Source organism: Ceratosolen solmsi, unplaced genomic scaffold, assembly GCF_000503995.2.
Source record: "Ceratosolen solmsi marchali unplaced genomic scaffold, CerSol_1.0 scaffold1, whole genome shotgun sequence".
NCBI lineage: Eukaryota > Metazoa > Arthropoda > Insecta > Hymenoptera > Agaonidae > Ceratosolen > Ceratosolen solmsi.
This window is the reverse complement of record NW_011948415.1, coordinates 11396068-11415963: the sequence shown is the minus strand read 5'-3', so window position 1 is coordinate 11415963 and position 19896 is coordinate 11396068. Positions and strand designations below refer to the sequence as shown.

The window sequence follows — 19896 nt, the reverse complement described above, 5'->3', positions numbered from 1 at the left end:
TAGCAAAAGGAACAAGAATAAATAAAAATAGAATGTTGTCTTACCCAAGAAAATCTGGGAACGATTAGGCTTCATGACCTTCACGTTTCCGTACGAGTGTATGAGATAAATTTATTTGCAATGTGAAATAGCATCACTCGATGATTATTATAGAAATTTCACCCGATTAAAAGAGGCTAAAAATTGAAATATCAATATTCATATTTAAAATAAATGATAATGTACTTCTAGTAATAAATACCTTCGTCATTTTTTCGTCTCCACCGAATCATTCATTATCGTAATCAATCAAATTAATTAACAAAAGATTTATAAAATTATTATTTAATAAGTTTTTTTTTTTTAATTTTACAAAACAGATAAGTAGAATTTTCTGTTATATATATATATATTAATACTTCATCGAATTATTCTATTACAAAATTTATCCATCAAGTTATTAAACATTGATAAGTTTACTAATAATGAAATAATATCTCTTGGTATTACATATTATAATTTGTAACGCTGTTTTATGAAATGCATTTGCAATTGCATATACTACGCATTCACACGCAGTCACACACGCACACACGCACGCACTCGCTCACTCACTCACGCACGCACGCACACACGCGCATACACGCGCGCACACACACGCGCACACACACGCACACACAGAGTGATTATAAAATCATCATGGATCATACACATGCGCAAACGCGCACAGATTATAAAATGCATTTTGAAATTGTACGTTTAACTCGAGTATTATTTAAAAAAAAGAATACTTACATTTTTAATAACATTTCAATATTGTCTTACTTAGTAAATTTATTACAAATCCATTGTATAAATGCTTCATTTATTTAAAATAAAAAATTCAGTGTAATAATTGTTACTTGTAACTTTATGTACAAATAATATTCAATTAGAGTAATAGATTTTAACAATATAACTAAATAAAATTAAACATTATTATTTATTCGTTTATTAGAAAAAATTGTATTTTAATATATTACTAAAAATATTATCTTACGCGCCATTTATAATCATTATTAACTAATTATTTTGACATTTTTGTAAATGTTTAATGTCTTAATGTTTTTATTTTACAATGATTATGGCACAACATTGAAAAGAACTTGTTAAATATTGAGGAAAATTCTTTTTCAATATGTTTGATTACTACGGACTATGACTTCGACCAGTGAAGGTTATAAAAGTTGCGAAAATATTTCTAAAAAAGAGAAAAGTATTTTTTGTGATATAAAAGAGCTTGATTTAAGAATAACATTAAAAGGTGGGCAAAGTTTTAGGTAAGCGAAGACCCAAAGTCGAAAACTTTATAAAATGCAACTTGTCTATTTTAAGTATAATAAATTTAAATTATGAAAACATAACCAAACTAATAATATTATGACTATTAAGTATTTATAGACGAGTATTTATTAAAATGATATAAATATATTTGAATTATTTTTCTTTTTTCAATTTAATTTTTAGATGGATAGAATGCAACGATGGAAAGAGTTTTCGTGGTGTCTTTTCTAGTACAGTTTGGACATTGATGCAAAATGATGATAAATTAATTTATACAATACACGGAAGCTTAAAAGAGGATGTAGGATTCAGTAAAATATTATCAGATTATTTCCGATTGAATTTATCGTTGAAGGAAAATCTGAGGACCTGGGCAAGTGTAGATTCTCACTTTGAAAGTTATAATAAATTAGGAGCTGTTAGAATATTGAATCAAGATGTCGTTGAAAATCTTTTCTCATTTATTTGTAGTTCAAATAATAATATAATCAGGTTTGTATAATATTGATTTTATGATTTTATAATACAAAGTAAATCTATCTTCGATTCATTTTTTAGAATATCAGGAATGGTTGAAAAATTATGTAAAATATTTGGCACAAGGATATGCGCCATTGAAGATCAAGAGTATTATGATTTTCCAACGATAGAAGCACTTAGTAAGCCTAATGTTGAATTTAATCTTCGTAAGGAAGGTTTCGGATATCGAGCAGGCTACATATCTAAAAGTGCCCAGAAACTATTGAGTTTGGGAGGAAAAAAATGGCTTCTGCAATTAAAGAAGGAGAATGGTACAACTTACGAGTCTGCCAAAGAGAGTCTTATGTCTCTTCCAGGCGTTGGACCCAAAGTAGCAGACTGCATTTGTCTTATGTCATTAGGACATTTAGAAGCTATTCCTGTTGATACTCATATATTTCAAGTCGCTTGTACTAATTATATACCACATTTGAGTAAACAAAGTAACGTTACACCAAAAATTAATCAAGAAGTGAGTTCGTATTTACGCAGATTGTGGGGTCCGTTGGCTGGATGGGCTCAAGCTATTGTATTTTGTATGAAAATTAATTCGTCAAATAGTCAAAACAGGAAACGATCTATTCAGCAGGGTAGAAAAAAGTCGACCAAAATAACCAAAGTTAAATAGCTATTTTTTTTTTTTTTTTTTAATAATTGTAGAGGTAATTATCGTATTATCGTTTGTACAATGTTTGTAAAAAATTTTTATTGTAATAATGTGTAAAATAAATATGTACAATGTATTAATTCTACGATTGTGTATAGAAGTAAATAATTTTCAAAGCAATCACAAATCACAAAATAAATATACTAATTAAAATTTCTCTATTATACTAATAATTAAATATTATATATTATTAAATTTGCTTTGGTAATTTATGAAAATTAAACGATTGTTAAATTTTCAATAATTTGTAAATATTACCGAATGATTGCCTTAATTTTTATAAAATAGTAAGTCTTGGGATTGAATCGCAGAAGTATAAGTTTAGTTTTAGGATTACCTTTTCATTCTTTTTTCAATCTCATACAAACAACTAATACAAAATAAATATCATCTAGTATTATATATTAAAATGCAAATACTTACTCATTGTACATATTTAATAAAAAATAAAAATATATTTCTAACGATATATTCTAGCGATCTAATCACTACTACTCTCGTCGCTTAATTCAATCTCACTTTCTACATAAATATGGACATTATGAGCTTTATCTAAAATTATTAATAATGTTAGTAGTCACCAAGGAAAAATATAATTTGTATTTTTTAAGATGAGACATATCTTTACCATATAACTTCTTTAGAATGTCAGCAAAAACATCTAGAAAATGTTGTCCCGAGAAACAGAGCGGTAGATAAATGCGTTGGAAAGGTGTTAACATTGGTATACAGTCCGTTTGTAATGATACTGGCAACGAAGAACTGTACGTAATTTTCATTATGATTTTAGCGGATGAGGAACAAGCCATGGGATATAATTCTAATTCGTTTAATACAGTATAAGCAGAACCTGTAATAGTTTTAATAAAAAAGTATAAAAAATTTCTATTACAATGAATAATGAATAGGCTCGTTTGGCTTTTTGTACATAAATTGTTTGAATACATCCAATGTTGAAAGCATGGTAAATGTATTAAGACTATGCATATTATTCTAACGTATACAAAATCTTCTATTTATATACGAAGGAATTTTTAAGTAATAAAAAAAATCTAATTCTAATAATTAATCGTGTGCAATTATGTAAGTTTTATTACTAAATTCAATGACTAACCAACTGGAGCTCGATTCATAAAAAATTGAAGTTTTCCTCTCCACGTATCTAAATAAACTCCTACCAAACATCCTTGCTTGAAATGTTCAAGGTAACTCTCATATTGCCCATTGTGTTGTATATAACCCCTATACGAATAACCCCACGATTCATTATTACTTCCTAACGGCGAACAAAATGTACCTTCGCTTAAATTTACATTTTTTGTGCCAAATCCCACCATCTAAAAGTAAGGTTTAACAGTTGTAAATTATCTACATGTAATTATAATCTGAAACAATATTTTTAAGACATAGAATTTATTTTAGTTTAAAGTAAAGTCATGCTTTGTCAAGGTAAGTACCATAAAAATAAATTTGTATTATACTCACAAACATACGATAAAATTATATAATAAAAAAAAATATATATATATATATATATATATATATATATATATGTCACAGCTTACCACATCTGTCCCATAAACCGGTGTGATCATTTTTATTTCCCAATAATGGTGTCTACCGCTTGACATCGCCGTGTCACCTCTGATACCAACCGTACCCGTACTATATCCAGGATGGAACTTCACAATTAGCTTCTTTTCCACCTGCACTTTGGAAGTCTCCAGCGATGTATCCCAGATAGATTCATACTCTGTAATAAGTTTAAAACAACAAGTCAAAGTCTTTGTTAATTGTTTAATTAAAATATACTCGTTATATTTAATTCGGGCACGTTAAATTCATAAGGGCTAAGTCGCAAATTAAGTTACATTTAATTATAACTCACGTGCAATTCTTTTCTCACAGTCATCATCCATTTTTAAACAATTTGACATCTATAAATTCTTTACCAAACATTGGCAAGTCCAATTCATACTTTCCTAAACCTAAAAGGTATTATTTTTATAATTTTATTACACATAGTTTTGTACGCATACAAATAGAACGCTGTACTGTTGGATTTATAAATTTAATAAATTTGGTGGATTTTACATTTTGAAAATTGAAAATCTCACGCATAAAATAAAGTAAAATGCTGACGTACCATGGATATGACTTAAGCCATATTGTTTGTCACCCCCCTACCCCCCAACCCCCGCCACCCAACACACACACTACTCAATTATAGTAATTTTACTAACCATATATAAGCGTCCCTATACAGCGTTATCGATGGGCATGTATAATGTATAGAATTCGTCAATTTGCTTTAACATAACATTGATGATCATTCGACATTTCAATTTTCCAATAGTTTATTTATAAAAATAGTTATCCAGAGTGAGTAGCGTTCCAAGTCATTTATCGGCGGGAAAACAATTGAAACCAAAGGGAAAGAACTTTGTTCTTATCGTTTTTAATTTATTTAAAATAAATATAACAACACGAGCGAGTAGAGATATTTAAAAAATAAATGAACATAGAGATATAAGTTTGAGAAAATTATAGTATCGTCTATTGTAAATATGAATTACCACCTTATAATTGTTATACTCTTCGATGATAAACCAACGTACGCAATTGTTAACTATTCATTCTACTTTTCGTCGAATATGCGAACCAATGATTTTTAATAAATTTGACAACTAAACCAATACGAAGGCAAAATAACATTTACTTCCGATCACATTCATTTTACAATTATTCATTATGAAATAATGACTAGGACGCGCGCACTATGCACTATGCCACGATAAAGTCAAATCATAATATCAATGCAAAGCCGATACATTCGTTTAAAAAATATTTCTAAAAATTACATCGTCTCGATTCAACATATTCCCTCACAATTCAAATACTCATTTCTCATAATTCAATCTATCGCATCGCTCGCCTTCAAAATTTCTCCCGCACAAAATAATTCTACAGCCCGACGCTTCCAAGCTTCACTCAGCAACGCATTTGGCATTAGGCGCTAGATGGCGAACGCCATTGCGCAATCGAAACAACGCTTCCATGTGAATAAATAGCCCGCTCGAAGCATACTCCGGTATCGCTTCTCGGCCTAATGGCTAAGATCAAAGTGTAGTATCTGTTCTTATCAGCTTGATATCTGATACGCCCCCGATCTGGGGGCCTGAATATCGACCGTATTTTTCTCGGTCGGCGGGATGACGGGAGCTTGCTCCGATCCTGCCACGGGTCTGCCGTGCATTGCAGTACAGTGCGGATAGGCCCATCTTAACTAATACAAACATAATTATATCTCACTATCCATCGTATCATCGACCATCACCATTCAATATGTCTCCTTTGGATGGAAGGGACGTGACGGGGGACGGAACGGGAAGGGATGAACAGAATAGTTAAAAGAGTAGGAGGGAAAAGTGTGTTAGTACAATACACCAAAGTTTTTTCTCCTTCGCGCCACTAATACTTACCACTTATTATTATATACTCCTACCTATTGTATTATTGTTATTTATTGATTATTTTTACAGTCCTTTCCATATCCTCCCTCCCCTCTCCTACTCCTTCTTCATCATTTATGTTCAATAATTATTTATTAAGTACTCTATGCGCGCGTGGGCGTGGCGTGTGTGTGTTGTGTCGTCGTCCGTCCGGTGAAATACGATGAAGAATATAATTATTGAATTATTTGTCAAACTATTTTTATTATTATAATTGTTATATAATAATATAGATATAAATAAGTGAGTTAGAGAAGAGTTTGACAACACACGGGTATTTGGTGGCGTGGAGCGGAGGGGGGGGGGGGATGATGATGTATTAATTCTCTCTATGCGCATAAAAATATTTTAAAATTATCTTTTTCTTTACATTTATCATAAATTTATTAGAAAAATATTTGTCACGACAATAATTGCAATTCGGGGACATTGAGGACAATTAACGTGAAATATCGATTATCAGGTATTTATTATATGACGGGGGGTGGTCTGTCCGCTTTGAAAGAATAGAACTTTAAAATGATGGATCCTCGCTTTCATTGAATATCATTAAAATTCTATTTGATTTGCGTTCCTTCCCTCAGCGACGACCGAACGATCGCCTGTCTGCAAAGATAACTGCCATTTCTTACGTCGATGATGAATTTGGTCGTTTGAAGTCGTATGGGGACAGGTTGGGACGACATCGGACACAAGCATCTATTAAAACATTATAAATTATAATCGAAGACTTGTTGTTAAATGCCGATATTTTTCACGACAACCAAACCCCGGAACGCCCGGGCCGTGCTTTTCAAATGTTTGCCATTGAGGTGGACGATAATTTTTCAATTTAAATTCCAAGCTCTTTTTGGGCCGCGTCTTAAGCAATAATTATTATTTAAGTATCATTTAAATATCATGGAAAGTCCCGAGAAAGTTATCTGGCCTTTCATGCAATCGATTTTTTAAAAGTATTAAAAGTAACGTCGAACGTACATTTAACTTACGTGCAAAAAAAAAAAAAAAAAACAAAAAAGAAGAAAAAAAAATTGTTATTTTATTCGTGTTTATAATGCATGTGGCAGGTGCGTTGCAAGTATGCTTCAACGAATTTATTCATTTAAATCTGTTTTGCGAATGAAAAGACTAAAATAGCCAAACATATAAGAATTATAAGAAAACTAAAGACTATTAAAGAGGTAGAGAAAAAAAAACGTAGTATAAACAATTAAACGTTTAATATTGTTGATCATTCTTTTTAATAAGAAGGTATATTAGTGTCAAAAATTAAAGTTTCATCATCTTTTATCGCTATTTACAGTTGATGAATATTTTATTTTCATGTTGGCTTGTTACATACACATTTTGCACATAATTATTTACTATGATGATATTTCAATAAATATCTCTTATACGCGTATATCATAATAAGAATAACAATAATAACAATAATATATTTAATAAAATTTTTATAAATTGCATTAAATTGCATTTGCAAATCTGGTGCAAACGCATAATAATTTTTCTGGGAAGGATATTATTTCTATTATAATCATATTTTATTATAGCGACTATCCATTTACAAAATTCTTACTTTCAACTAAAAATTTTCTTAATACTGACTTTTTGAATTGGATCTTTCATAAAATAGCTTTATAAAAGCAAATGCATCATAAGAATTTTGTTGAAAAAAAAAAAAAAAAAAAAAAAAAAAAAAAAAAACTACTAGTCCCATGAGTAACAAAAAATGAAAGTATTTTATCGTCGTACAGTTTGTAAATTGACATATTAAATAATATGAATAACGATGTGACACGTAAAACAGAATCCATCTTGAAATAACTGATGTGCTATGCATTCCAATAAATGACTATTGTAAGTAGCGTGCTTGATTCAAGTAATATTCGTTATTACAAATCAAGTTCTTGGAAAATGTTGTCTAGTCAATGTCCTTTTCGCATATTTCAATGTTTTCCTTTCGAGTTATATCAGAACTAGAGTGTGCTTCATTCCTATACGAAATCATTTAATCGTGTAAATTTAGTAATAATAATTTGATAAATTGTCACTTGTGTCGTTGAGAATGGGAAGATTGTTCAGAGTGAAGATATTGCTGATATTTCTACCCGAATGAGTTACAAACAATACTATTTTTATCAAAAAACTTATATATATATATATATATATATGTATATGTATATGTATATATGTATATATGTATATATGCATGCGTATAAGTGTGGATATATAGGCCGTACAAAGGAATTGGGCAAACGAATCAATTAGGCAATAATCTACGTGATACAATAAAATTTTCCATACGTTATACGGTATTTTTGAATTTATGCCGTTTCTTGATATTAACTCCGAGCGAATTCTGCGGCTCGACCATTATCCTTTAATTAGCAAATAATTTAAACGATCGCATTTGCTACAACCAATCAGTATAAAATAATTACTGCGCATAATCCAAAAAAATTATATAAAACTTGCACCCTAAATTCAGTGTTTGATATAATAATTGTTTTCGACTTTATTTTGAATTTATTTGTCTGATAAATTATTGCATAAAATTATACTTTTTGTACATTACTGTGTAGAAAGAACTTTCGTTTACCGGTAATTTTTTTTTTCTTTTTTTTTTCTTTTCTTTTTTTTTTTTTTGTAATATGTGAAAGATAATTGGAAATAAAACAAAAGTGACCACATGACTTGGAAATACTTTGAAGCTCGTTTGTGTGTTAATATTATTTAATATTATCGGTGAAGATTATGAAGTGAAGATTACCAATCATCAGCCTATAATTAATTAATTTATTAATTTTATTATTTTATATTCATTTATGTGGGATAATAACATTGCTATAACACTGCATTTTTATCAAACCGTTTTTTTTTTTTTTTGGTTTGTTTGTTTTTGTTTTTGTTTTTTTGTTTTATCACGTGTTTTGTACTATCACTTTGTTCATGTATGAATGGCCATTTATATTATCTTGAATTAGAATAAAGTCATTCAAAATGTCAAAATCATCAAGTTGTACGAGTTTAAACAGACTCAACGAAGTCAAAGCTATTTTGAGATCATTATTAATTTCAGAAGGGCGTAATGACATTAGTGTAAATGAATTAAATGCCATGTACAGTAGGATGGAAGGCAGAGATATTCCATTTAGAGAATTTAATTATCCAAATTTATTGGAATTTTTAAATAGTATGTCCGACACTTTGAGACTTAAATCTAATCCAGATAATACTCTATGCGTTTATCATGTTAATACTGAAAAATCTGTACATATTAGCTCTTTAGTCGCTAGGCAAAAGAAATCTGTGAAGACAAAAAAGTACAATCAGAACCATAAGCAAAGAAATTTTCCTAACTATTATAATATCTTAAATCAAGTTCTTCAAGAATTTCAATGTTCCTTTAATACCGTAGAAATAAATCATAAGATACAAAAATCTGAAATTCTCTATAAAGTGAGAAAACGTCTTAATGATAAATATGCAAGGTTATACAGTATGAATAATTTAAATTCCGACCTATATAAGTTTTCAGATCTGATAAGTATCGAACATAATTATATTTATTTTAAAGTGCAATTAGAACAATATAAAACAAATATCTCACCATTAAATGATATAGCTAATAAAAATCTAGCATTTGATAATGGTAGTTTAAGTATAGAAGAATCTAAGGAAAGTATTTATCCACTTTTAAAGGATGAAAAGAAAGTGCGATCGGCAGAGATTAATTCATCAAACAATATTATTCCAGAAAGGTTAAAAATGCAATTACAAGATTTAATAGACAAACATTTGGATGGAATTTGGTGTTCGGAATTACCAAGCATATATAAATTTGAATATAATACCGATTTAGACTATAATAATCTTGGATTTCACAGTATAACTAATTTTATTGCTGCTTTACCAGAAATCTTTCATATTGTAAATTTATCACACGATAAAAAACAATTAGTAGTTAGCGCAAAAACAATTTCTAATGATCGTAATAGTAAAGGGAATTACAAAGCGAAGACAATGAATTTCATTTATAATGTCAATAATAATACTGCGAGTGATCTTGAATCAGTTCCTAATAGATTGGTAAGAATACTTGTTACAATAATTTTTTAAATTAAAATACTTAGAAATTAGTGGTTAGTGTACATATTATTTTAGTCAATTGGAGAATCTAAAAAATTGCTTCCTGACGACGTTATGAATCTTGGTGATAGAGTAAATAATATACTCGTTACGTCGTTGGTTAATCAAGAATATATTGAAATTGTTATTTCAGAAATATTTACTCCCTCTTTCTTCTGGATAGTACTTTTGAAAAATAGAAATAAACTTAATAAGCTCATGATTGCATTAAAGTAATATTCAATGTATATTTAAAATATTATTAATATTGATGTAACAAGTGTTTTTGATTATCTTTATTTCGCAGTGACTTTTACAACGGACAAGATCTACCTTCTTATAAAGTACCACAAAATATGTTAAAGCAAGGACTTAATATTGCCTGCATTTATGATAAAGTGTGGCACAGAGGTATAATCGAAGAGATTAAGCCAAATGATCTTATCGTGGTAAGTCAAATTATTAATCTATTTAAATATTTAATGAAAATTATTAATTATTAATAATAAATTCTCGTATAGATTTTATTTTATGATTATGGAACTGTACAAACTTATAGTCCAAACGAATTGTATTTTTTAAATAAACAATTTTGTACTTTACCGGCACAAGCAATAGCTTGTGGTTTATATAGTATTAAACCAATTGGAAGTAATGTGTGGACCAATTTATCTGTTAATAAGTTTATCAATAAAGTGTGGAATATACCTTTGATTGCTAAAATTTCTACCATAAACGAAGAAGTAAATTATTAACATACTGTAGTCGTATTATTTTTTATAATTTCTTAATTACAATAATTGCCTTATTATATATTTGTTTTACAGAAGAATACCATGATGATAACGTTAACGGACACAAGCGACGATTTGGTTGACATACATATAAGTGATTGGATGGTAGTAAATAAATTAGCAGAGTGGGATAAAACGGTTTGTATTTGTAATAACTTTATTTTCCAACATTATAGACAATGCTTGAGAAAAAACAAAGTTGACTTAATAAGCATTGAATCCAGAAAAAAAATGCATACTGAAAATATAATTCCTTCAGAATTGTCAAGTACAGAAAATTATATTAGTAATGAGATGAAAAAAGCTGCGCTTGAACAATATTGTGCATTATATTTATCTAATTCTTCATCGACCAATAAGTCCATTGATAAAAAGGGCGAAGAAAATATTTATGAACAAAAACTTTTCAATCTGTATAAAAAGTTATTAACTAAATCAATAGGTAATTAAATTAGATAAAAAAAAAAAAATGAATAAATAATACTTCTTTCATGCGATCATATTCACATTATAATTACATCAACTCGTATTGTTATTCATTAATTTATATTAAATTTAATAAATTTATATTTAAAATGCTTGAAGACTTATAATACCTATTTGTTTCTATAAATTTAAAATTAATATATTTTATTAAATATGTTAGTAGAATTAATGCACTAAGCGATTATTTTAATTATTCTATCAATATTTCGTAAAATTTTATACTTTACAATGTAAAAGTATTAAAACATAAAATTGGGAATGTTTAATATTTTTTCAACATTATTTTTACAAATTTTTGGTTTTTGAAAGAAAAAAAAAAGACAATTTCTTAAACAATGTAACAAATATTAATCCAATAGTATAATAATATCTTGAATGTTAGAAAATTAATGAAATACATAAAACGAAATTTTGTCATATAAAAATATTTGATAATAATCTAAGAAAAATTTCTTAAATCTTCACGGTTGATTGATATAAAAGTGATTTTATATTTTTAGCATTAATATTAGTAATTATGGTTAAAAGAAATATGTTTAATGTAACATGCACGCTAAATTTATTTTAATCCAAGTACAAATGTAAATTATAATTCCATTTTATTGCTAAAGTTAATAATTCATACATTTTAATCTTTTGAACATAATATTTTGACGTACTACCAGCTAATTATTAAAAACTAAACCTCCAGTTATTTCAATTTTACGTTCCGTCATTTAGGAATAATTGTTTTAATAAATTTAGATAGTTCTTATGTTTTTTATTATAAATTGTATTTCTTAATCTGTATCTTGTACATCATATTTTTTATGCACTTTTTGTTTCTGTATTTAACTAAATATTGATTTGATTGACATTATCAACTATATAATAATATATAAACATATTTATTGCAAATTACTTTTTGTCATACGAAGAAGAACATTAGCAATATTAATTTATTTGTATATTATATGTATTATTTCATATATTAAATTGTAAATCTTCATAATTTTATTTCAATTAATTTTATTTGAAATATAGAATATTTCAATTTTATTTTATTAATGCTTTAGTTATTCAAAGTGAAGTGTGTTAAAGTAAAAATTAAAATTGTATAAAAATCATGAAGCTGAAAATATATTTCAATTGTTCTTAAATATTTTATCTAATAATTAATAAAATTGGAAAAATTTTAAATCAATGATTAATTCAGCATTACTTTTGGAAAAAAATTTACTTGTAACATTGAACTATTATGTGTAAATGAATAATTTGATGTATTAATTTGTTCAAATGTATAATTATTGGATAATTAATAATAATAAAGATACACTGAAATAGAATCGAGTGGCGTTAAAAAATTTTTTTTTCAAGCTTATCTAAAATAAGTAATTTTCTCGACTTTATATATGTATACTACAATCATTCATATATAAATCAGAAATTAATTTTTTATTTCATCTAGGCAACTAATTTTCCAGAACATAAAATACATAAAAGCAATGAAGTCGTGTTGCCAGAAAAACAAGGAAAATTGAAAGAACCAATGGTAAAGAAAGAAAATGCGAATGATAAAAGTACTTCTTTAAATTATGATAATACCACGGGATTGCCTAGTAAAGAAGTCAATTCTATCGATGATTATGAATATGATATAGTAAATATTGCTGAATCGATAGAAGACAAAGGATGCCTGACAAATCAGATCAATATCTTGGCAGAAAAACTTATAAATATAACTTCGGGAAAGAGCGATAGTGTGTATGGTAATGATGTTGAAAACGAAGAAAAAGAGAATTGCAGCACTCAAAATCTATTAAATTTAAAGTTTGTCGTAGAGAATCATGACAACTTTGATACTGATGTAAATGAAAATTATAATGATATTAAAACAAATTTTTCTGAAGTGGATAGTACTCGCAATGAGAATAATTTTCTTAATCAAGGCATTAAGAATTACTTGAATTGTCATATACCTAAACCGGGTCTGTATAGTTATTCATCAAATTGCAATGTTAAACTAGAAACACATAATGTCAACCATGAAAATGAATGTGCACTCTTAAAAGAATATATAAATACGCATTGTCAATTACAAGGAAATACTAGTATGGAGCAGGAGCAAGAACTAAAATTCAGATGTATGAATTACGATAGATTGCACGTCGAGCATAAATTTGAAATAAATATAAATAATAATTTTTCAGAACAAAATTGTAGTAGTTCTAGCAATTCTAGCAAATCTAAATCTATATATACATGTGTTAATAATGATAATTATGAAAGCATGAAAAGCTGTTGTAATATTAATGAACCCAATTTAGGTTGCAAAGACACGAATGACAATTATATTGCAAAATCTCTCTCATCAGAAACTCGTAGTAATTTAGCATTGGTCAATATTAATCATATACATACAAATCTTATGTATACTGTAATAAGTAAGTAAATTATTAAAAATCCTTATTTATAAATAAATACGATTCAATTGAATTAAAACTCTTGTAATTTGTCAACTAAATTTAAATATGCATTATCTAATAATATTTAAATATATCTTTAGATCTTAGTGAAAGATGCCAAAAGAAAAAAATTCATATGTTTTACCTAAATGATGAGGGATGGATATGTGCGAGCCAATTTGTAGATGCCTTTACTAATTTAAAACATGAAAAACTTATGTTTAAGTTACTTAAAATTTTACAATGCGATGTAAACTTTAAATTCTTAACCAGAGAAACTGACAGCGAACTTTTTTTACAATTGGATAAGTAATAAATGATATAGTATTAACATTAATCAATGAGGAGGTAAATTATAATATTTACACATGTAATTATTAACGAGCATATTTATTTTTATTACAGAAGTACACTTGAAGTACCGCGTGAAAACAATAAAATAATTGATAATTTTATTTTAACGCTCGTACATCTAAAAGATATGTTACACATTTTGGTGAAACTTGATCTTTTAAATACAAAAATACTGAAAATGGCACTTCCTTTAATGACACAATATAACAAAGATATCGAAAGTTTCCTGTACGAAAAATATAATAATAAAATATTGTTCGATGTTTTAGTACGTTATACTTATTTTTATCAATATTTTTAATAGTTTTAAAAATATTTATTAACTAATAAATTTTTATTTCAGAATTTATTTGTTCAATACAGAAAATTTAAAAGCTTACAAAGATTGACAGATTCCTAATTTCGATACAAATATTTTTTATGAAATGATAATCTATCAATGTTCCTACAAAATGTTATATTTCAATATTTTTACATATAAACAAATTATATTTTTTAAGAAAAGTTTGCATAGTAATTTATGTACCTACTTATGAATTACATGGATATATATATGTATATGCTAATTAAATTACAAAAGTGTTAGTACTACATGTAAATAATAATTAATAATGATAATTAGTATATTTAGAACTTTATTTTTTTTAATATCCAAATTAGTTTTTTGTTTACATTTTTATAATATATTTTATTTCATTTTGCTGTAATAAATGATATGGTTTAAGTAACAATTATATTTCATTATCAATCTTTAATATCGTATATACAGTATCTTTACTAAAATAGTGGTAATAATAATATATTAACTAATAAACTGAAGTCAATCATTTATAATTTGATGTAGTATAAAACAATAGTTTTATTTAATTTAATATTGTTACGAATAATAACAATTTATGGCTAATCAATAATCAACGTTTATAAGCATGTATGAGAATAAATAAAATATATTATTTTAAAAAATAATTAAGATAAAGTTCAAATTTTTCAGATGATATAATAATCCAATTAATAAATTTCCCAAATCAATCTCTACCTTTAATTATAATTAGATAATTAAGCATAAAATCATACCAACACAAATGTAAATTTATGTTCCAAGGGTAAGATACTGTATTTATTCGTTTAGGCACAAGAGTTATATAACTAATTATATATATGTATAAGCTTTTATAAGTCATCAAGTTAGGTATGAGACGAATCAATTATTAATATTTGAAGCTTATAGCATCATTAATTATGAAAAGCTTTAGTTACGATGTTTAAAAATATATAAATTATCAAAAAGTTTGGAAATATTATAATATAAAATTAATAAACTCAAGTGTAGAAAGTATTTAAGGAAAAAGAAAAAAAAACAAGCAATGATAATTTTACATAATTTTTATAATTTCATCTATTTGCAGAAAATGAAGATCAATATATTATGTGTCAGAAATGTCGTATTAAGAGATATTTGTTTAATAGACATTAAAAATAATAAAAATTGTTTTATTTATTAGCGATGTAGCTTATTTTATATGCGGCATATCAATTAATGTTGGGAGTTAAAATAATTAAAAACTGAACATTTCTTTTCAGACTCGCGTTATAATAAGAATGATTTCTTTGAAAAGTCGCGCTCTTACTATTACAATCGCATCCGGTCCTCATTCGATGGAAATTGATCTATTTGAGCTGAGCATCCGGGAAACAGTTTGCTGTTCGGAGCCAACATAGATAATTTGGTATTTTTCTGGTCAAAATTGATGAGTCTTTCATTCTTGGTTATTAAATATTGGTAAGATTAACGTAGAAAGATGTCGGAAAATTCATCCGACCCTAACCAATTTAAGGGTTTTAAAAAATATTTTAACAGTTATACGACTTTCGGACGAGCAAACGTAAGTAATCAAACGTAACGTCTACTTAACCTAAAAATTGTCGTCTGCAGAAATATTCAAATAGATTTGATAATGAATTGTTTGTTATGGTCATTGCAGATTGCCAAAAGTACATACGGTGCAATTGGTCTTTTAATTCTGTATAAATATTGTACCAAAAGTAGTAAGAAATAGTTCTACAAATGCAATTTTGTCATCTATCAGAAAATGATATCCAATATTACATAATTATTGTTGCAACTTTATAGATAAGTAGACATGTGGAAATTAGTTAAATAAAGTATTTAACTGAAATTATATTTTTTAAATTGTAGTTTTATTTACTTTTCTTCCTTGTTTTCAGAATATACTAATGTATGGATGGTTATAAAATGTTATTTTATAATTTTATTACTTTCAGTTGCAGCTATTGGAATGTGATTAGATATTTATATTGATGTATTTAAAAGTTATCAGGCAAACATTTATTTGTAATTTAATTGTAATTTAATAGGATGCAGAATATAGAACCACAAAATAATCATTATTATTGATTTTAGAAGGATAGTAATTATATTTCATTTAAATATAAAGGTAATTTCTAATTTATTTAGTAAACATTTTTAAATATACCTTAATATTTATTATTATATTAAAATAAAACAATAATTATAAATTTATATTTGAATTAAATGTTTAACAATTTGTAACATTAATTATATTCTTTTATGCCTTGATTAATATCTACAATAAAATTTTAATCAAACGTAAGCAAGATGTCCTAGCAATAACAAATATTTTAATTAGATTTTTTATGAAATAAAAGTTATCCAATTTATAAAATACTTTAAATTTTTAACAAACTTCTTTTTAATGTATTATGCCTTTGGTAATGGAAATTTAGAATTTCAAGGCATTTAATATATTTTATTAGACTGAAACTGCATTTTAATTTAAAAGTTTTCATCATATTCAAATTAATTTATTACACATTGTTCAAATAGCTATTTCGAGATATTACATAAATAAATTATAAATTTATAATTAAATGCTTATACATACTGACAATTAAATGTCGCTCTATTATTAAATTTTCTTTTATAAGCTCCTAATAACATTTCTATACATTGCTTACGAAAATTGAATGCAGTAGGGAGAATATTATTTGTATACATTTCTCATCCAATACTTATCGATGTATGTTTCAATGTAAATTCTATAGATATTTATCATATAAATTTAAATAATAATATTAAAGATATCTTAATTTTTTAATTTCAACTAAAATGTATTGTAACGATACTTGATATTTCACATTCGCGCGCTCTTTGCTATTGCCTGACTAATCCATTAAATTAACCAATCTGTATTTATAGTATTTATTGTAAACAATTAGAGCAATGTCATATACAATGTAGTTAAATATTGTCAATATATGTATCTCAAAAATGCAGAAAAAAATCATTGATAGTTTCTTAAATGCCTAATATTTATATACTAATGTGCGCGTTTATGTGATTGTATGCGTGAGCATTTCACCTTGTGAATTATTCCACTGACACACTTGATGATATTCTATACTTTTCCATGTCATACTACTAAATTTAGATTAGAAATTATGTAACTAGATATGTGATGTAAGCATCGCAAGCAAACGTGATCAATATTTACTGAATAATCATCAATCTTACGCACACACTAAAGGTGATCCTGACGTTCCCAAACTTTACACTAAAAGCGTCGGTGTACGGTACAGCTCACGAGAGTATGACAGATATTCATGTAAACCTAATTTCCTTCTTAGCCAGAAATCATTTCTGGCTAATGTTCATAATCCGAATTATCCGTACTTGTACTGTCGCTCTTCAACGAGATCGAAGTTGGATTTAGAAATCCACAAAGCATTACCATCACGCTGTTCAATGTGTCGCGCCTTCCGATCGACAACTACCACTCTGGCATTTTTTTCTTTGGCAACGCTATCATTTTCTAAAATACCTTGAGTCGTATGTGTATTATTATCGCGAGCATTCACCGGCACTCGATGTATCTTTCACCTCACCCATTTCTTCCATAAATGGATTTCACGAGATATATTGCAAATCCACCAACAATTAAAAGACAAGCAAGGCCACGTTATTGAAGTATTTGAATCTGATCAGCTTGGCATCGTTTACTGTTGCGAGTAATCGATATCCGCTATAGTCGATAGATCTATCGTCATAAGCTTGATGGCAAGACGCTGATCTTTATTTGTCTCTCATCGCTCCGACTTCACAAAAGTGACTTTTTTCCAATTTTTCAACTGTCGTTTCCCAACTGTTTGAGAGAGACTTTCATAAAGAAAGGCGAAATAATCAGTAAAATTATAAGTAAATAAATAGCTTAGTATTTACCATATAATTTTCAACCTTTAGCTGCAATCATTCTCATTTACTTTATAATTAGCATGGAGTGGAATGGTTTATGTAAGCTAGAATTAGACAATTAGAGAAGAAGTGTCGACTGTTACAAAGAACATTTGAGATCTATGTATACATATAAAATTTCTTGACTTTTCGAGAGTATGTGTTTGCTGGTGTAATCGCGCAAAAGTCGAAGAGCTTGCCAAGATTAGAGTAAGATTAGTTTTCGCGTTAACCGCTTGGTTTTCATTATCTCCATGTATTTTTTTTTTTTTTTTTTTTTTTTTTTTTTTTTTTTAATGCCACCGTCTTTCCTTTATTAAAAAGAAAACAATATTTATCTTCCTTGTACGTAACTAACATTCCTAGAATTATCGCGAACAAATTGTCAACTACCCGTACTCTCCAAGGTTACCTACCCAATAAATAACGGTGGAGAAATAAAAAATGACCTTCTGAGAACATCGGGTCGACTGTTCTGCTGCTCGTAGACGAGTGTTCAGACATCTTTAAGAAGTACTTTTTTTTATCTCATAACTTAATAAAAGCTCAAAGTCATAACAATAAAACACACAGTTTAAATATATTACATAATTTTAATCGTCATAATTCGCTACAAAAAGTAACCATTATTTTTATGAACAGTCACGCTTAATTAAATACCTAATTCATTAATAATAATAATAAAAAAAGAAGAATATTAGAATTAGAAATATTAGAAAAATATAATTAACAGATTAGACAATATTGCGTAAAAACTGCGTATCATACTCGATTAATATTAAATATATGTTTTTATTTTATTTATTAAATTGAATTTTATTATAAGGATCTATCGTTTATCATTTTAAATTAAAATGTAAAAAAAAAAAAAAAAAAAAAAAAAAAAAAAAAAATAAGAATTCTATATTTTTTGGTGTTAATTTTATTTAATTATTGCTTTAAAATTAAATTTAGCATACATTTTTTATAAAATCATACTAAGAATTAGCTGTCATCAAGTTTGATCCTTTAAGTTTTACTGATTTTCTTAATTTACTCGTGAATACTTATTTTGTGCTTTTTTTTTTAATTTTATTTATTAATTTATTTATTATTTATTTATTTTTATTTATTTATTTTTTTTTTTGATAAATACAGTGTCGTATAACAGATAAATAATAAATAATAAATGTTCTGTATCTTTATTAATATTTACAAACATACGATAATAATGTCACAATAAAATAATTATTTTAAAATCTGCACTGAGAAAACAATACGAAATAGAAGAAGAGAAAAGAAAAAATGAATACAGTGTGATCATTAATGTTGCTAATTGTTTTTGCTATATCATTTATTCAATAGCATATGACAAAAAAAGACAAATTGACACTGTTGCTAAATATATATATATATATATATATATATATATATATATATA

The 19896-nt window shown here is 26.8% G+C and overlaps 3 protein-coding genes and 1 long non-coding RNA gene across 5 annotated transcripts; 3 read left to right on the top strand and 1 right to left on the bottom strand.

The window, feature by feature from the left end:
- The first annotated feature begins 1083 nt into the window (after positions 1-1083).
- Ogg1 (8-oxoguanine DNA glycosylase) lies at positions 1084-2457 on the top strand. 2 transcript variants are annotated; one of them, XM_011507968.1, is made up of 3 exons: positions 1084-1298; positions 1486-1794; positions 1861-2457. In XM_011507968.1, exons 1-3 carry the CDS (start codon positions 1177-1179, stop codon positions 2447-2449), a joined length of 1020 nt encoding a protein of 339 aa, XP_011506270.1. In that variant the 5' UTR covers positions 1084-1176; the 3' UTR covers positions 2450-2457. The 2 variants fall into 2 exon arrangements, with proteins under 2 accessions (XP_011506270.1, XP_011506271.1); XM_011507969.1 differs by having other exon boundaries at positions 1204-1282.
- Positions 2458-2892: 435 nt separating this feature from the next.
- Positions 2893-4205, bottom strand: LOC105368838 (SPRY domain-containing SOCS box protein 3). The gene is made up of 4 exons (XM_011507966.1): positions 4054-4205; positions 3603-3825; positions 3117-3338; positions 2893-3040 (listed from the first exon to the last, which is right to left on the bottom strand). Exons 1-4 carry the CDS (start codon positions 4117-4119, stop codon positions 2970-2972), a joined length of 582 nt encoding a protein of 193 aa, XP_011506268.1. The 5' UTR covers positions 4120-4205; the 3' UTR covers positions 2893-2969.
- A 4786-nt stretch (positions 4206-8991) lies between these two features.
- Positions 8992-14650, top strand: LOC105359067 (tudor domain-containing protein 5). The gene is made up of 9 exons (XM_011495543.1): positions 8992-10089; positions 10165-10361; positions 10436-10577; positions 10650-10871; positions 10956-11060; positions 12856-13831; positions 13954-14161; positions 14258-14474; positions 14550-14650. The coding sequence occupies exons 1-9, from the start codon at positions 9001-9003 to the stop codon at positions 14604-14606; spliced, it is 3213 nt and encodes a 1070-aa protein (XP_011493845.1). The 5' UTR covers positions 8992-9000; the 3' UTR covers positions 14607-14650.
- A 1270-nt stretch (positions 14651-15920) lies between these two features.
- LOC105368836 (uncharacterized) lies at positions 15921-16397 on the top strand. The gene is made up of 2 exons (XR_913118.1): positions 15921-16089; positions 16189-16397. It is a non-coding gene; the product is annotated as an uncharacterized LOC105368836 (long non-coding RNA).
- The last annotated feature ends 3499 nt before the right edge of the window (positions 16398-19896 follow it).

Coding starts and splice junctions, on each gene's coding strand:
- Ogg1 (XM_011507968.1), top strand. CDS start 1,177: ATGACTTCGACCAGTGAAGGTTATAAAAGTTGCGAAAATATTTCTAAA. Junction 1,299..1,485: donor AAAGGTGGGCAAAGTTTTAG/GTAAGCGAAGAC, acceptor TTTAATTTTTAG/ATGGATAGAATGCAACGATG. Junction 1,795..1,860: donor TCAAATAATAATATAATCAG/GTTTGTATAATA, acceptor TTCATTTTTTAG/AATATCAGGAATGGTTGAAA.
- LOC105368838 (XM_011507966.1), bottom strand. CDS start 4,119: ATGTCAAGCGGTAGACACCATTATTGGGAAATAAAAATGATCACACCG. Junction 3,339..3,602: donor TATGAATCGAGCTCCAGTTG/GTTAGTCATTGA, acceptor AAACTATTACAG/GTTCTGCTTATACTGTATTA. Junction 3,041..3,116: donor CATTCTAAAGAAGTTATATG/GTAAAGATATGT, acceptor TAATAATTTTAG/ATAAAGCTCATAATGTCCAT.
- LOC105359067 (XM_011495543.1), top strand. CDS start 9,001: ATGTCAAAATCATCAAGTTGTACGAGTTTAAACAGACTCAACGAAGTC. Junction 10,872..10,955: donor TTTCTACCATAAACGAAGAA/GTAAATTATTAA, acceptor TTTGTTTTACAG/AAGAATACCATGATGATAAC. Junction 11,061..12,855: donor TAGCAGAGTGGGATAAAACG/GTTTGTATTTGT, acceptor TATTTCATCTAG/GCAACTAATTTTCCAGAACA.